This window comes from Arachis ipaensis, chromosome B01, assembly GCF_000816755.2.
Source record: "Arachis ipaensis cultivar K30076 chromosome B01, Araip1.1, whole genome shotgun sequence".
Lineage (NCBI taxonomy): Eukaryota > Viridiplantae > Streptophyta > Magnoliopsida > Fabales > Fabaceae > Arachis > Arachis ipaensis.
In genome coordinates this window covers 126,936,809-126,954,553 of record NC_029785.2, presented here as the reverse complement: position 1 = coordinate 126,954,553, position 17,745 = coordinate 126,936,809, and the positions used below count along the sequence as shown (strand labels likewise).

The 17,745-nt window shown below is 36.0% G+C and overlaps 2 protein-coding genes and 1 non-coding gene across 3 annotated transcripts; 2 read left to right on the top strand and 1 right to left on the bottom strand.

Moving 5' to 3' along the window:
• Positions 6,429 to 9,272, top strand: LOC107636269. Its single transcript, XM_016339794.2, has 3 exons — positions 6,429 to 7,210; positions 7,315 to 7,425; positions 8,350 to 9,272. Exons 1-3 carry the CDS (start codon positions 6,494 to 6,496, stop codon positions 8,932 to 8,934), a joined length of 1,413 nt encoding a protein of 470 aa, XP_016195280.1. The 5' UTR covers positions 6,429 to 6,493; the 3' UTR covers positions 8,935 to 9,272.
• Positions 11,559 to 11,631, bottom strand: TRNAF-GAA. Its single transcript has one exon. It is a non-coding gene; the product is annotated as a tRNA-Phe (tRNA).
• Positions 13,823 to 17,474, top strand: LOC107636279 (L-ascorbate oxidase homolog). Its single transcript, XM_016339803.1, has 6 exons — positions 13,823 to 14,239; positions 14,314 to 14,423; positions 15,576 to 15,846; positions 15,926 to 16,374; positions 16,467 to 16,832; positions 16,923 to 17,474. Exons 1-6 carry the CDS (start codon positions 14,102 to 14,104, stop codon positions 17,212 to 17,214), a joined length of 1,626 nt encoding a protein of 541 aa, XP_016195289.1. The 5' UTR covers positions 13,823 to 14,101; the 3' UTR covers positions 17,215 to 17,474.

Genomic DNA, 17,745 nt, shown 5'->3' with positions numbered 1-17,745 from the left:
AGCATCTAAACAAACTCTAATTTTAATATACCTTAATTATAAATTTTAAAGGAATATATAGTGTGTTAAGATATATGATTGAATGATAATTTAAAGAAATTACACAAGTAATATCTTAAAATTGAATTCTTAATAAGAAATTTAGTAAGTCATTAAAAAAAAAACTAAAAAGGTGAGAGTACGTTATCATGGCTTTGTACACATTCTAACGCTATCGTACTAATACTCGAATTTACTTAACCTCTTGAGTTAAGATTAAGTCAGCCTAATCCTCAATACTTAGGAAGAAAGTTAAGAATACAAGAAAAAGAAAACTTTGGTGAAAATAACACTTTATTACTCAAACGTTTGTTACAAAATATTTCACACACCCAAACTCTAACTCTCACTCCTATTTATAGTTATCCATCTCCTTAATGAATGGTTAGGATTAAATCTAATCAAGGGTTCAGATTGATCATCCAGAACCTTCACTACAAATATCTATTCTGCCACATTTCTCTAAATACTTTTAAATTATTCCATACTACTCTTCATACATCCACACTCTTCTAAAATACTCTATGACCTTCTAGAATCTTCTAGAACCTTTTAAGACATTCTAAAACATTCCGAAACTATCTAGAGCATTCTCAAATACTCTAGAAATTATACAAATACAGTTAAATATAGTCTTCTAAAATTTACTGTAACATTCTCCCCCACCTATTGTGCAAACGTCCTCGTCGCGTTCTGTTCATGATAGCGCTCTAGGTATTTTTAGAATTGACATGGATCTTCACGAGCTTCCCAACTAGCTTCACTTATTGGGAGTCCTTTTCACTTGATCAAGTATTGGATACTTGGTGGTACTCCTCTGCGTCTCACAATGCGATTAGCTAAGATCTCTTCGATTTTCCTATCAAAGGATTTAATCACCATGGGCAGAGCACGATTCGATTCACCTCTACTTGGTTCCTCTTGGTCTTCATGATATAGTTTAAACATACTCACATGGAAGACGAGATGGATCTTCATAAAAAGGAGGGAGTTGTACTTTATAAGCAACCTCTCCAACACGTCCAATAATCTCAAATGGCCCTTCATATTTGAGGATTAAGCCATTATGAACCTTGCGAAAGGCTATGAATTATTGTGGAAAAAGTTTAATCATTACCTTATCTCCAACTTGATAGCTTGCGGGCCTTCTCTTTTTATCTGTCAATTTTTTCATCCTCTTTGCAGCTTTGTCAAGGTAAGAACGAGAAACATCTGCTTATTCTTCCCAAGACTTAATCATATGATAAGTTTCAGGGCTCTTCCCAGAGTAAGAGGAAGAAAGAAAGTATGGTGTAACCGGTTGTTGTCCGATCACGATTTCGAATGGACTCTTCCCTATGGACTCTCTCCTTTGCAGATTATATGAGAACTGAGTAACGTTCAAAAGTTTTGTTTAGTCCTTCTGATTAGCGTTTACGAAATATCTCAAGTAACACTCGAGTAAGACATTACTCTCTCAGTTTGTCCATCTATTTGAGGATGAAAACTTGTTGAGAAATGAAGCTCCGATCCAAGAAGTTTGAATAGTTTTGTCCATAATCTCTCCGTGAAGCGTAGATCTCGATCACTAATGATGCTCTTAGATAATCTCTAGTAATTCACCACATTCTTGAAGAATAATCGTGCTGTTTCCTCTACAATGCAATCAATAGGGGGCAGGTATAAAGGTAACATCCTTCGAGAATCGATCTACTACTACGAGGATAGATTCAAACCCCTCGAACTTTGGTAAGGCAGAGATGAAATCCAAAGACACACTTTCTCACGGTCGCTCTGGCAGAGGCAGAGATTCCAACAACTCACTTAGTGTCTTATTTTCAATCTTATCTTGTTGGCATACAAGATAAGTCTTCACATAGCTCTCCACTTCATCTCTCATTTGAGCCCAATAATAGAAAAATTAAATAAGTGTCAAGGTCCTTCGCTGACCTTGGTGACCAGGCGACCAACCCACTTGGTGTCGTAGCATTCTCTCACAAACTTTCTTCTTAGATTTTTCCACTTAGGGATGTATAGTCTTCTCCCTTTGCATAGAGAATGTTGTCTTCTAACCAAAATCTTTTGGTCTTACATTCTCTAGCCAACTCCACCAACTTCTTGGCTAATGGATTATGATGCAACCTTTCCTTGATGGTATGAAAAATATCTCCTTCGACTATGAAAATTATTGCCAACTCAGCCTTGCGGCTCTGCGCATCTGCTACCACATTAGTCTTACCTGACTTGTATTCAAATTCAAAATCAAACTCAACTAAGAAATCTTGTCACCTAGCTTGTTTGGGGCTTAACCTTTTCTGAGTTTGGAAATAGATTGTAGCCACATTGTCTATCTTAATGATGAAGTGTGAACCAAGCAAGTAGTGATGCCAAGTTCTCAGACAATGCACTACCGCAGTCATCTTCTTCTCTTGGATGGTGTATCGCCTCTCTGTATCATTTAACTTGTGACTTTCAAAGGCAATAGGATGTCCTTCTTGCATCAAAACCCGTCCAATAGCGTAGTCAAAAGCATCAGTATGGACTTTAAACACCTTTGAGTAGTCGAGTAGTGCTAGTATTGGTCCTTCTGTTATAGCAGCCTTCAACTCATCAAAGACCTTTTGACACTCCTTTGACCATTTCCAAGAGTGATTATTCTTGAAAAGATCAGTTAATGGTGCAGCCTTGGTGGAGTATCCCTTGAAAAACCTCTGATAGTAATTAGCCAACCCAAAGAATAACCTCAATTCAGATACCTTGTTTGCCGGCTCCCACTCCTTAATAGCCTTCACCTTTCTTTGATCCATGCAGAAAGTTTCATCTTTAATGATGTGTCCCAAGAAGTGGACTTCGTCCCTTGCAAAGGAATACTTTTTCTTCTTCACATATACGTTATTCTCTCGCAAGATCTTGAATACAGTTTGTAAGTATTTTTCATGTTCCTCTAGGGTATTGCTATAGACAACAATGTCATCCATGTAGATCACTACAAACCAATCAAGATAAGGACCAAAGATCTCGTTCATCAAAGTACAAAAGATCGTAGGAGTATTGGTTAAGCCAAAAGGCTACACCAACCACTCATATGATCCATACCTCGTGACATATATAGTTTTAGGTTCACCAGCATCGTCAATTCTCACTTGGTGATATCCTGACCTTAAATCCAACTTTGAGAACCACTTAGCTCTATCAAGTTGATCAAATAAATCGGCTATCAAAGAAATATGGTATTTGTTCTTGATGATTACCTTGTTAAGTGTTCGATAGTCAATGCATAGTCTCAACGAACCATCATTCTTCTTTTAGAACAAGACTGGTGTACCATAAGGTGCCTTCGATGGACGGATGAACCCATCATCTAGCAGATTCTTGAGTTGCTTTTTCAACTCCTCAAGTTCTAGTGGCGCCATCCTATAAGGTGTTGTGGCAGGTGGTTTCGCTCCTAACACCAATTCAATCTTCTGATCCATCTTCCTCTTAAGTGGCATTACATCCTTATTTTCTTCAAGGACTTCTTTGATTTTGGGAGAAATGTCTTCTCTTTCAGATGTTGACTCCTCTTGTAATAGAGTCAAATATGTAATCTCTCCCTTCTTGAACACTTTCTTGAGTTGCATAGTAGAAAGCATCGGTGGTCCTCTAGCTTTAGAGACTGTAGGGACCATACATGAAGACCCTTTCTTCATGATGCATACTATGTTGTAGTATGACATAGGTATTATATTTGCATTCCTTTGCATGTCGAGCCCAATGACTATCTTGGAAACATCCATGGGTGCTATTGAAAAACTCCACAAGGCCCTTCTAAGAACCAAGAGTCATCTCAACCCTTTTTGCTACTCTCTTAAGAGGTTTACCATTAGTATTCACGGATCTGAACTAGTCATTCTTTTCGATGATCTTCAACCTAAGTCTTTTTGTTTCATCAGGCGTGATGAAGTTACGTGTAACACCAGTGTTGATCATAGCCATGACGGATTTTTCATTGATAAAGGCTTTGACATACATCAAGCCTTTTTTTTTCTGTAGTGCTTGCCTCTTTGCCTTTCACAGTATTCATGAGTTGGACAGGTCCAACACACTAAGCTATTTACGATTGAGCCTTTCGTTCCTCGGCGATAGATGTCAGAGTCCCTAGCTTGGGACAGTTCTTCATTTGGTGAGATCCCTTGCACACGATGCATCCTCCTTGGGGCACAAAAGCTTTCTTCTTTTTCTTGTACTCTTTCTTTGAAGAGTACTTCCTTCCTTCTTAGTTGAGAAACTCTTCTCCTTGTCTCTTCCACCTTTAGTAGAACTAGGCTTGGAGGAAGACTTGAGTTTAAAGTCTTCCCCTCGTCAACATCCTTAACATTTCTTCTTTGTAATTCTTAATTTGCCCAAGGTTGGAGTCCATCAATGAAGAAGAACAACTCATTATCTGATGCCAAATTAGGGATTTAAAGCGTAAGAGTAGTGAACTCCTTTACGTAGTCGCTAATTGTGCTTTTGTGCTTCAACTCCCTCAACTTCTTCCTTGCTTCATAGATCACATTTTCAGGGAAGAATTGTCTTTTCAACTCTCTTTTGAAATGTTCCCATGTGGCTATGTTGCAAATACCCTTCTCCGTATCTACACATTTTCTCCTCCACCACAAAGTAGCATTATCAGAAAGGTAGAGAGCTGCAGTGTGTACCTTTATTGCTTTTTCGACTACCCCTTGGCCTTCAAAGTATCTCTCTATTTGCCATAGAAAGTTCTCCACCTCTCGAGCGTCCCTCACTCCCTTGAACTCCTTCAACTTTGGGAGATCAATCTTTGTCGTCTCCCTTATAATGGTTGGTCGAGATCTCGCCTCCTCAAACAAAACTCGAACCTCCTCAAATAGTTTCAAGGAATACTCAAGCTTCTCTTCTATTTGGAGCTTGCTTTCTTTGAAAGCATCTAGTTTTCCTAACACGTGAGTCTCGAGGGTCTCGTTGTCGTGTTCTATCCTTTGGAAGCACTCATCCATAGAGGATAGAACAATCTCCTACATAAAAACTCTCTTTTTTAAGAAGTTAGAGTCCTTAACTCTAGACTTACTTGAAGAACAGGCCTTCTTGCTTCCCCATTGAGAAGGAATAGCATCCCTTCCCCTTTGAGACTCAACATGCTCCATGGTTACACTAAAAGTCATACCCACAAACCACTTGTACTCCCTCTCGAACCTTGCTCCGATACCAAATTGTCACGGCATTGGACACACTCCAATGCTACTGTGCCGATACTCAGACTTACTCAACCTCTTGAGTTAAAACCAAGTCAGTCTAACCCTCAATACTTAACAAGAAAGCTAATAATATAAGAGAACACAAGAGAAATGAAGTTTTGGTGGAAAGAACATTTTATTACTTAAGTGTTTGTTACAAAATGACTACCACATCCAAACTCTAACTCTCACTCCTATTTATAGTCATTCACCTCCTTAATAGATGGTTAGGATTAAATTTAATCAACGGTTTAAATTGATCATCAAATTTTTTTACTACAAATATCTATTCTACTACATTTTTCTAAATACTTTTAGATTATTTTATACCATTCTTTATACATTTACTATCTTCTAAAATATTTTATGACTTTTTAAAATTTTTTAAATTAAAATATTTTTAAATATTCAAAAAAAATACCGAAATACCGTTAAATATATCCTTTTAAAATTTATTATAACAACGTGCTTCCATTAGATAAAAGTTTTTGTTATAACTAGGTAACTTGGAGAGTTGGAGACTTTAACAAAAACTTTTTAACAAAAGCATCTTTGCTTTTTATTTCACTGCATATATTACTTTTGTATATATTTCTAGGGTAAGTATTTTTATTAAAATTTGACCAACACTTAATCATAAAAAAATTGAGTAATTTTATACCGTTAAATATCATCTCGCACCATTAAAAATATTAATGATGATTAATTGATGGTTACACATTACAAATTCTGCTAGTCCTTAGTATTCATCTATATTTATTTTGGTCTTAAATGTCCCTAAAAGGACTTAGACAGTGTTTGTTTTAAGGAAATTTGGGGAGAAAGAAAACAAAGGAAAAAAAATGGGTGGAAAATCAAAATTTTCTTGATTTGGATCATCAAAAAAAACTAAGAGAAAATGAAAAAAGTGGAGTGACCTACAACTAATTATTTTTTCTTCTCCTATGAGATGAAAATATATAAAAAAAATAAAAAATATACAATTACATATTTACCCTTTATTAAAAAAATAATTTACATTTAAAAAAGAATATTAATGTAATTTCACTTGATTATGATTTTTTCTCTCTTTACTTTTCTTTCCATAAAAAAAAATTCTTCTTATTTTTTTTTCATCTATTTTTTTTTTATTCAAACAATATAAATTTTAATATTGAAGGAGTGCCGTTTTGGACAAACATTCCCTCCGAGTTTGTCGTTTCAATTGCATTGCAAAAGCGGCTTCAAATTTCAAAATTGAAATGAAACGAGTACCACTGCTGCACTGCATCTCCTGTTTTTCATCATTTTCATCGTCGTTAGTCTCTGTGAGGTTTCTTCTCTTGAACCCTAGAACTCCGAAACAATCCCTAATCCCTGTATTTCACAATTCCATTCCAATCAAAATGTCTTGGGCATGCAAAAAATGCACCTTTGTAAACCCTCCTTCCCAAAAATCCCAATGCGAAATCTGCTTATCTTCCTCTTCGTCCTCCCCGCCCCCGCTTCCGTCTTCCTCTTCTTCTTCGCCCCCAAAGTGGTCGTGCAAGGCTTGCACTTTTCTCAACCCTTTCAAAAACTCTGCTTGCGAAGTTTGCGACACTCGCTGCCCCGTTCTCTCCCTTTCCAACATCGACGATTTGAACGACACACTTCAAGACGCTGAGAACGACGCTTCTGTGGGCTCTGTCTTCTTCCCTCTTCGCCACTGTAAGAGGAAGGCCACCTATGACGACGATTCTGCTGAGCCAGCGCCATTTCGAGACGTAAAGACCAAATCCTCCAATGACTCCATCCATCTCAGTAGTGATGATGAGCTTGTTCCTGAGGGAAAAAATGCTGCTTCGGGCAAAGACTTCACTACATTGAAGATATTAAGCTACAATGTATGGTTTAGGGAGGATTTGGAGTTGAACAAGAGGATGAAAGCTATTGGTGACCTTGTTCAACTTCATTCCCCTGATTTTATCTGCTTCCAGGTTTCACTTTCTTATTCTTTAGTTCTTTACTTCTAGTGTGTGTGTGTTAAAATGCAATTTAAGTTTATTAGGGTTCGTCTTATTTTGACCCAATTGTGCTTCAGGAGGTTACTCCAAATATATTTGACATTTTCAAGCAATCCAGCTGGTGGAATGCGTATCGTTGTTCGGTTTCTTCTGACAAGGCTTATTCAAGACCATATTTTTGTATGCTGGTATAAAGTTCCTGACTTTTTAACTACATTTTTGTAAAGTTCATACTTTTTACTACATTTTTGTCTGATTATGTTGTGATATATATATATATATATATATATATATCTATATATCTGCCTGATTTGTACTAATGCCCCATTTGTAGTTTAGTTCTACATTTGATCACATGCTGCATTCATTATGTTGTGATATATATATATATATATATCACAACATAATGAATGCAGCATGTGATCAAATGTAGAACTAAACTACAAATGGGGCATTAGTACAAATCAGGCAGATATATAGATATATATATATATATATATCACAACATAATGAATGCAGCATGTGATCAAATGTAGAACTAAACTACAAATGGGGCATTAGTACAAATCAGGCAGATATATAGATATATATATATATATATATCACAACATAATGAATGCAGCATGTGATCAAATGTAGAACTAAACTACAAATGGGGCATTAGTACAAATCAGGCAGATATATAGATATATATATATATATATATCACAACATAATGAATGCAGCATGTGATCAAATGTAGAACTAAACTACAAATGGGGCATTAGTACAAATCAGGCAGATATATAGATATATATATATATATATATCTATATATCTGCCTGATTTGTACTAATGCCCCATTTGTAGTTTAGTTCTACATTTGATCACATGCTGCATTCATTATGTTGTGATATATATTAATCTGCATGTCATATTTTTCTGTTAATGTGCATTTTATTAAGGGGGTTCTTCACGTAATAGAACCAAACATTTTTATGTGCATTTTATTGTTTACACACACACACATTATTTTATAGTTTAGCCTGTGAATGTAGTATTCTTGTTTTTGTATTTAGCGCTTTTAAAGGAGTTATTATGCCTTAGTAACATACTCGTCAAATTAATTGTAGTTAAGCAAGCTGCCAGTGAAATCTTTCAGCAGCAAACCCTTTAGCAATTCTATAATGGGAAGAGAACTGTGCATTGCTGAGGTCGAAGTTGCAGGTGGCAAGTCGTTGGTTGTTGCTACTAGCCATCTTGAAAGCCCCTGCCCGGCTCCACCAAAATGGGATCAAATGTACAGCAAGGAACGAGTGCAGCAGGCCAATGAGGCTCTGAGCCTTCTCAAGAAGTACCCAAATGTTATCTTTGCTGGTGACATGAACTGGGACGATAAATTGGATGGTGAATATCCTTTACAAAATGAGTGGGTTGATGCCTGGTCTGAGCTGAGGCCAAAGGAAATTGGTTGGACATATGATACCAAATCGAACCAGATGTTATCGGGTAACCGTACTCTCCAGAAGCGGTTAGATCGGTTTATATGCCGTTTCCATGATCTTATGATAACTAGTATTGACATGATTGGGAAGGATGCAATACCCGGTGTGATATACACCAAAGAGAAGAAAGTTAGAAAAGAGATAAAACAACTGGTACTCCCTGTTTTGCCTAGTGATCATTATGGCCTGCTCTTGACAATTTCAAACAAGTAATGCGCTCTGAAGAATCCGGCCAATGGAACCATTAATCTCACTCAATGGCATGTTTTGCATGCAGTTTTTGTATAGACTAAAGGAGAGGTAGTTGACATTCTAGGTGGGTACAGACTGCAGAATGCTGCCTTCGTTTTGGTTTTATATTTTCAACGAATTGCGTGTCTTTCTCTCTATTCTCTAGTTCCTATGCTTATCACATCACTGGTAGAATACACATTCATGAATGATTCGTATATTGAAAATGCCAGCATATATACATTCGTGAACTGTCCCCACTTTCATCCTTAGAAAATAGAAATACCAATGCCATGTTTGAACTTCGAATTGATGTTGTTCTTGCTTGCGAAATAGAGGTATCAAATGAGCTTATGCGCTTTGAGGCTGATCGTCCAATCCTTGAATTCCGAGCTTTTCTTTCTGGTGTGACGTGAATAGCGCGAACAAATGAGGGGGAGTATACCTGCAAAGGCACTCCGAAGCTTAAGTCAGTATATTGTGCAATATCTTACTTACCGAAAAAAATATTTTACCTGGCTTTTATATGGTAGACTGCTCGGCTATTACGTCTTTAGTATTTAAAGTCGGTTATAAAAAGATAGGTAACGTCCTTTGATTGTATTACCGTTTTGTCGTCGGTTATGACGGAGCATTTATCTGACCGAGTTATGGCTCATGAATGGAGGAGCTATAACGGACCATGATGTAAAATCCAGGAATGGAGTGGAATCAAGTCAAATGAATGGAATAATATGTTTCTTCTATTGTTTGGATAAATGGATTCCACTCTACACCTCAAAATTAGGAGGAATGAAATTTGGAGGCTTTTAGTGAAAATAAATGAAATTTTTTTTTGAATCAAAGGGAGCTCAACATAGCAGAGTGGAACAAATAGCAAAGCTATAACAATAATAAAACAAGATAACATATAACTTCTAGACACTGTGACACGGCCATCAACACCCACTCGATTCGCTTAATCCCAAAATATTTCACTCAATCATAAAATTACAAATGGAAGCCATATATCGACTTCTTCCATCATACATAAACCACCCATACATGGTCTAATTTGCCACTAAATGTAAATGATAGAAAAAAAAAATTTAGCTAATGATAACCTGTGAAAGTGGGTGGTGGGAACCCGAAACAAAAGTTGAAGATCCCCCACTGGGTTTTTTTTATTTAAATAATATAAGAAAATGATTAATTCCCAGAATGCACATGGGTAGAAAATTGGAACAAATTGCACATTGCCATCGAAGACGCACACGAAATGGAGCCTCCAATTCACCTGCATCACCCACGAAATGGAGCTTCCAACGCAGGCAGGGCCACACAAAATCACCATTTCATGTCTAGCATCCCCAGCTTGGAAGGAGAATTGACACGCTCCATTTCGCGTCTGCCCTGCCTACGTTGGAAGCTCTATTTCGTGAGTGATGCAGGTGAATTGGAGGCTCCATTTCGTGTGCGACTTTCTTGGAATGGAGTGCAATTCTATTTCGTGTGTGCTGCCCTTGAGATGGCCATGCACAATTTGTTCCAATTTTTCATCCATGGCATTCTGGGGATTAATCATTTTCTTATACTTATTTAAATAAAAAAGCGATCCCCATTCCCCCAGACAATAGAGGAGCTAATGATGCTATTAATTTAGATAAACTAAACCATAAATTCATGTAAAATCCATGGAAGCTGAATGAATTAGGAGATGTGAGTGCCTGCATGCATGAGGAAGCTCTACATAAACTATTCTCTCGTGTCTCTGCCTCAAGCATAAGCATAGATTGAGTGGACCCATAAGTTCTCTTCATATTTCAGACAGCATTAAGGTTGCTATTATATGGCTGACCCCGCAATCCTGTGAAGTTGGAAGTCACAGTAATGATCCTGATGCATAGTTTTCAATGCAAATTATACTATTGGCGTACGTAGTATAGTACAGTAATGTTCTTGCCGACAACATCTACCGTTGCCCTTTTGTACGAACTGTAATATGAACAATCACCAAGCTAAGACCGCGTATGTAGTTGGACCACAATAACAATTAAATGATGATTTTGTATAGTACTAGTATTCCATTTTGCGAGCATCTTCCGGGATAATTGAATTGATTTTTCTTATGACTGAACTACTAATTCAAACATGAACGAGCTAAATGCCAATGTATATAATAATCACCAGCATAATGCGGTCAATCATTTAGTGTAGCATCTTTTAACCAACAATTAAATAAATGGATATAGTTTATTCCACCCTTAGCTTATGCAGAAGAATGATGAATCTTTCTTTAATGGTTTTATCTAGATTGGAACAACACCCCACCGACGGCATATTGCTTACATACTTAGCATGAAATATCCGTCATTGATCTCATTGTTTAAGGAACGTAACCTTAATTTATGATGACTAGGGATGGGTCTTCGTCTGGGGCCCCTATCCATGCTTGTAACCCTACCAGGCAGCTTTTGTTTCCCATTCATCACGTGAACAATTGCAGCAGACACAATTACGAACAAAACACAGAAACGCAAATCAGTTGCTTTTGTTGCTGGCACCCATCACCTATGCTACCACCGACTATGGAACCATGAAACTAAACAAAACAGCAACATACAAAATGCGGTGAGCGTGGATCGAACACGCGACCTTCAGATCTTCAGTCTGACGCTCTCCCAACTGAGCTATCCCCGCAATTTATTTTCTATTTTATTTAGCCTACTCTTAGCATTGTTAGATGCGACCAATTTTGTTCAGCTGATGCTGTACATATAGGATAACATAAACTTTTTAATAACTGTATAAAGCCGCACCAAGTGTAAACTAATAAGTTTTTTGTGATTATTTATTTCCTAACAGAAGTGTTTAATGAAAGTATAAAACCTTACCACAATCATTTTCATTCAACTTTTTTTTATTCAATAAATTGATAAATTTGTCTTGCAACCTCATCCTCCTTTTTATCACTATTTTTTTCTTTTCTTATTTATTTTTTTATTTTTTTTCTTTTTTTTTTCTTTTTCCTACTTTATCATTATCACCATCACCATTATCAATATTTTTTTAGTTAAATTTCAGACAATGAATTTAATGATTCATTCAATTATAAAATGACACTATTAAAAAATTTCAATTCAAAATTAAGAAATTTCATGTATCATGATTAAAACTCTTATTCCTCTTTCTCTTCTTCTTTTTCATCATTATGATCATTTTTATCATCTTTTTTTTTTCTTTCATATTTTTATAATTCTTATTTTACCCTCTTAACAAGAATCTGTGTCTTGATTAAAAGTTTTTGGTGTCAAAATTAAAAAATTTCTTGTGTCACGGTTAAAAAATTTTGGTACAATTTTTTGTTAAATTCTGCATAACTCAACTCTTCCTCCTTATCCTCTTCTTCTTCAATTTAATACCACACAATCAATTAAGTGATAATAAAATACATTATTTAGTTAGAAATGACATAGAAATTTTTATAAAGGACACAAAATCACAAGTCCAAAACCTTAACTCACTCAACCAACAAAATACATCAATTTGTTGTAAATGACAAAGAAATGGCTAAACCTCTTATATATGAATTCAATACTAACCAACTATTTAAATGGTAAGAAAAGTACATCGTTTAGTTAAAAATAACACGGATAAGAAATTTCTATGTCACGGTTAAAAAAATTCGGTATCAAAATTAAGAAATTTTCTGTGTTGCGGTTAAAAAATTTTGATGTTATTTTTTTAGATAAATGCTGCACAATTCAAAACTACTTCTTCCTCCCTCCTCCTCTTTTTCCTCGTCGTTGTCATTATCACCGTTTTCTTCTTCTTTTTGTTTTACATTTTCATAATTCTTGTTCATCATCTTAACAAGAACTTATATCATGATTAAAAAATTTTGGTATCAAAATTAAAAAAATTGTGTATAAAGATTAAAATTTTTTTGTGCTATTTTCTAATAAGTTTTGCATAACTTAAAACTCCACCTCATCGTCGTGGTCGTCATAGACATAGTCATCATCATTATCTTTTTCTTCTTCTCGTAATTTTTATTTCACCCTCTTAATAAAAATATGTGTCACGGTTAAAAAATTTCGATATCAAAATTTAAAAACTTCTTAAAATTAAAAATTTTGATGTTATTTTCTCATAAATTAACTTAATTAAATTTAATTACTAAAAAAATTTAAATTTGTAGTGAACCTGATAAAACAATAAGAATAAGTTTGTCCTTTACTGGTTATATTTTATGTTAGACGAGGGAATCCAAATTGACAGTCCAGACCAGAGTACAGACGCATGTGAATTCATCAAACCTCGATGTTGAGTGAGTATAAAAATTGGAAGAAATGAAATACTATATGAGCTGTGCTGTGCTGTGTAGGCTTGCACCTTCCAGCCTTCCAGGGTGCTTAAAGTATAAAATATTAAAATGGATTTAGATTAGATTAATGGGCACCACTTTGGGAAACATGTGATCTGATCCAGACGGTCCATTATTAAGACCCTGCAACCCCCGTGCTCACAAGTCACAACTCAATCCCATCTCTTAAATTTTCATTTTGGCTTCCGAACAAAATAACCCAGGACCCGCTTCTCCTCTTCTCACTTGTCGCGCTGCCCTTAACACAAATAGTATAGTTTTACTTTACTTTTATGAAATTTATTTTTTTATAACACATCTAAAATTTACAGATATTAAATTGACGAAACTCAACTTAATNNAAAATTATAAATTGAGTGAAAAAAAAGACAAAAATAATTATGTAATTTTTTAAAAATTAATTTAATTAATAAAAATTTTTAAGAATAAATTTTAAAAATAATTAATTTTTTAGAGACTAATTTGTAAATTAACTCTTCCTTCATTAGTTGAATGGGATGCAGTGCACTCGCCGAAAGAGAGAATCACATTAATTTGCTCTCGTTGTCCTCGTAGAATTGCGCTAAATTGCGAATACTATTAGTCCATTACTAGTTACTAGTTGTAGATGTAATAACCTACGCCTAGTGAGTAGTGAGTCTGTGAGTGTGTTGTGTTGTCAATTATTAATATCATAAATAAATAATAGAACGCCTTCGGTATACATAACAACTGACAGATCTACGCTTTCCAAATCTCAAGCAAACAACACTCTTCCTTTCCAGTTGAGTGTGTTTGCAAAAAATGAGGCCATGCATTCTTCTCTTTTCTTCTCTCATTCTTCTTCTTCTATCCTGTTCTGTAAACTCTGAAGACCCCTACAGGTTCTTCACTTGGAAGGTCACCTATGGTGACATCTACCCCCTTGGTGTTAAACAACAGGTACTCCTCCATCCCTTTTTCTTTCCTTAACAACTTACTAACTAAATAACCGCTTTTCAATTCCGTTCTTGCAGGGGATCTTGATTAACGGCCAGTTCCCGGGTCCTCATATTGACGCCGTTACTAATGACAACTTGGTTATCAGTGTCTATAACTACCTCAGAGAACCCTTCCTCATTTCATGGTACACTTCTTCTTCTTCTTTGTCTAAGTCTTAACATTCTTGCGTGTTATCTTCATAGTTGTTTTTATTTATTTTTTGTTTCTCATTAAAAGTAAGATGCAGGGGAATGTATGCTACTACATCTATTATTAAGAATATTTAAAGGTTCTTCCCTTTTAGTTCAGACACCCCATGTTTTTCGCTTTCACTTTACTGCTTGTTCACGTGCATTATCTTCTCTTGGATTGGATATATAGGGAACTTATTTTTCAAAGCGTCATTCTTTTTCCTTATAGAAACTTGCATATTTGATCTTTTTGGGTTCGTTTGTTTGACAAAGTGCTAATTAAAAAAGGTTATAATAATATTAGCTCGCGAAGGGATTTATTATTATTTAATTTAAAAATTTCTTAGAAATGAGATGAGAGCATAGAGGCTTAGCCTGTCCTTTTGGCCACTTTATCAAATTTCTCTTTTAATTGTAAACCCCTTTCAAACAAACAGCCAATTAGAAATTAGAATCCATTCTCGGTGGTGATTTGTATTTTGTAGTCAAATTAAATCGCACGCCAATATTAATTAACATATAAACATGAATTTTATGGGCAGCTGTCAACTGAGGGAATATATAGATGGATCCACAAGTAGATAAAAAAAAATACACGGAGTAGCTGGCAATTTAAGAATTTTGGCTGTATTGACAGCATCTTTTAGTGTTATTGATTATTCTTTACTTTGGGACCAAATTGGTTATTGAGCAGTCAAAATTGTAACAGAATAGAAGTATTCCCGAAATAGGATACTCTGTTGCAGATTTCTTAAGGGGAAGTGCTAGTGTAGATAATCTACCTTGACTTGTTTGTATAGTTTACATATTTTTGTATTATCTCTTTTTACTATTGTATTTATGTTAATTTACTTTCCAATGATAAGTAAGAAAGGCATCTCTGGTTCTTGATTGAGAAATGGATTCAAAATAATTATAATCAATCATTTTTAATTTTGAAAAGAACAAAAGTATTTCAATTGCTACAAATATGGATTATTAAAAAAAAATAAGACATGAATTTGGATATTTCCCTTCGACTTAAGACCTAACAAAATTAGCATTTTATTTGACATATATGCATAGTTGATAGTTGATAATGTGGAGTGATGCGAGTTGTGGTGCAGGAATGGGTTACAACACAGAAGAAATTCATGGCAGGATGGAGTGTCTGGCACAAACTGTCCAATCCCACCTGGCAGGAACTTCACTTACAATATCCAAGTCAAAGATCAGATTGGCAGCTTCTTCTACTTCCCTTCTCTTGGAATGCACAAAGCTGCTGGAGCATTTGGCGCCATCAGAATCTGGAGCCGCCCTAAGATTCCCGTCCCTTTTCCTCCTCCTGCTGGTGACTTTTACATTCTTGCTGGAGACTGGTTCAAGCTAGATCACCATGTAAGCCCGGTTCCCCCTTCTCTATACATTCATCTCAAATACACTTTCTTCTTCTTTATGTAATTCTTGATAATTATAGAGATTGAGACGCCTCCTGGAGAATGGGCATAACCTTCCATTCCCTGATGGGCTTCTTATCAACGGACGCGGTTGGAATGGAAACACATTCACAGTAGATCAAGGTAAGACTTACAGATTCAGAATATCAAACGTGGGGCTCACAACATCCATCAACTTTAGAATCCAAGGCCACAAGATGAAACTTGTGGAGGTCGAAGGATCTCATACTCTTCAGAACACCTACTCCTCCCTTGACATCCATCTTGGACAGTCCTATTCCGTGCTCGTCACTGCCGATCAACCTCCCAAGGATTACTACATTGTTGTATCTACGCGTTTTACCAGACGGGTCCTCACAACTACGTCTGTTCTTCACTACAGCAATTCTCACACCGGGGTATCGGGTCCTGTTCCTGGAGGCCCCACCACTGATATTGTTTCCTCTGTTTTTCAGGCCAGAAGCATCCGGTATACATACATTATTGCGATAGTCCTTTCTTGAATTACAAGCAATTTGATCAAATTAACTAATAACTAACATGCTTCCATGTTCAAACCAGGTGGAACCTGACAGCAAGTGGACCAAGACCAAATCCTCAAGGATCTTACCACTATGGAATGATCATACCCACTCGAACCATCATGCTCGCAAACTCTGCTCCCTATATCAATGGCAAGCAGAGGTTTGCTGTAAACAGTGTGTCTTATGTTCAGCCGGATACACCATTGAAACTCGCGGACTACTTCAACATTGGTGGAGTCTACTGGGTGGGAAGCATGCCTACCAACCCCACCGGGGGAAACGGTTATCTCCAAACTGCAGTGATGGGGGCAAACTTCCATGAATTTGTGGAGATTGTGTTCCAAAACTGGGAGGATACTGTGCAGTCATGGCATATTGATGGCTATTCGTTCTTTGTTGTAGGGTAAGCTTATCATACAGTACACTTGCATTATATAAATTTATTACAAAAAGGTAAGAATTTGTGTGGATTGAACTGAATTGAATTGAATAGGTTTGGGAGTGGGCAGTGGACGGTTAATAGTAGAGGAAGCTACAATTTGAGAGACACAGTAGCAAGATGCACAACACAGGTATATCCAAGGTCATGGACTGCAATATACATGCCACTGGACAACGTGGGAATGTGGAACATAAGGTCTGAGAACTGGGCAAGGCAATACTTGGGACAACAATTTTATCTGAGAGTATACACACCTTCAGGATCATGGAGGGACGAATATCCGGTGCCAAAGAATGCACTTCTCTGTGGCAGGGCAACTGGTCGTCGCACTAGGCCTTTCTGATTTGATTCTAGCTACTTACATTTCTATCGTGTCACGAGAGGGTGACACCATTCATGTCCATTTGATTCTATTAATTTATGCTTACCATATTTGCGGGGATTTTAGTTTTACTATCGACAACTCATCTTCAGCTGCTCATTTTTTTAACGGATGGTGCACAATTTGTGATCTATGCTTGTAATGTTGCTTGGCCAACAAAATTCAACCACAATCGAATAATTCTCCTTTTTTTTTAATAATATTTGCAGTTTGCTGCCAAATGTTGTACGCATTAAGTTCTTTTAATCCTTATTGAAATATTACATCATGTGCCTAATAGAAATTAATCATCATGTGCCTAATAGAAATTAATCAAAGCTAGATAGAGATACGAATTTATATTTCAATTGACAAAAGGTCCTAATTTCGAAAATTCTAATTCTAATATGGTAATTCAACAAGCCAAGAGTCAAGTTGGTATATTAATATATACACATATATATAACAATTAACAAAATGTTCTATGTATATTAAAAATCGTTATTAAATTAG

Bases quoted from the DNA above. Each gene is read 5' to 3' on its own strand.
- LOC107636269 (XM_016339794.2), top strand. From the start codon at position 6,494: ATGAAACGAGTACCACTGCTGCACTGCATCTCCTGTTTTTCATCATTT. The intron at 7,211-7,314 runs GTTTCACTTTCT...ATTGTGCTTCAG, and splicing joins CTGATTTTATCTGCTTCCAG to GAGGTTACTCCAAATATATT. The intron at 7,426-8,349 runs GTATAAAGTTCC...AATTAATTGTAG, and splicing joins GACCATATTTTTGTATGCTG to TTAAGCAAGCTGCCAGTGAA.
- LOC107636279 (XM_016339803.1), top strand. From the start codon at position 14,102: ATGAGGCCATGCATTCTTCTCTTTTCTTCTCTCATTCTTCTTCTTCTA. The intron at 16,375-16,466 runs GTATACATACAT...TGTTCAAACCAG, and splicing joins TTTCAGGCCAGAAGCATCCG to GTGGAACCTGACAGCAAGTG. The intron at 16,833-16,922 runs GTAAGCTTATCA...TGAATTGAATAG, and splicing joins TATTCGTTCTTTGTTGTAGG to GTTTGGGAGTGGGCAGTGGA.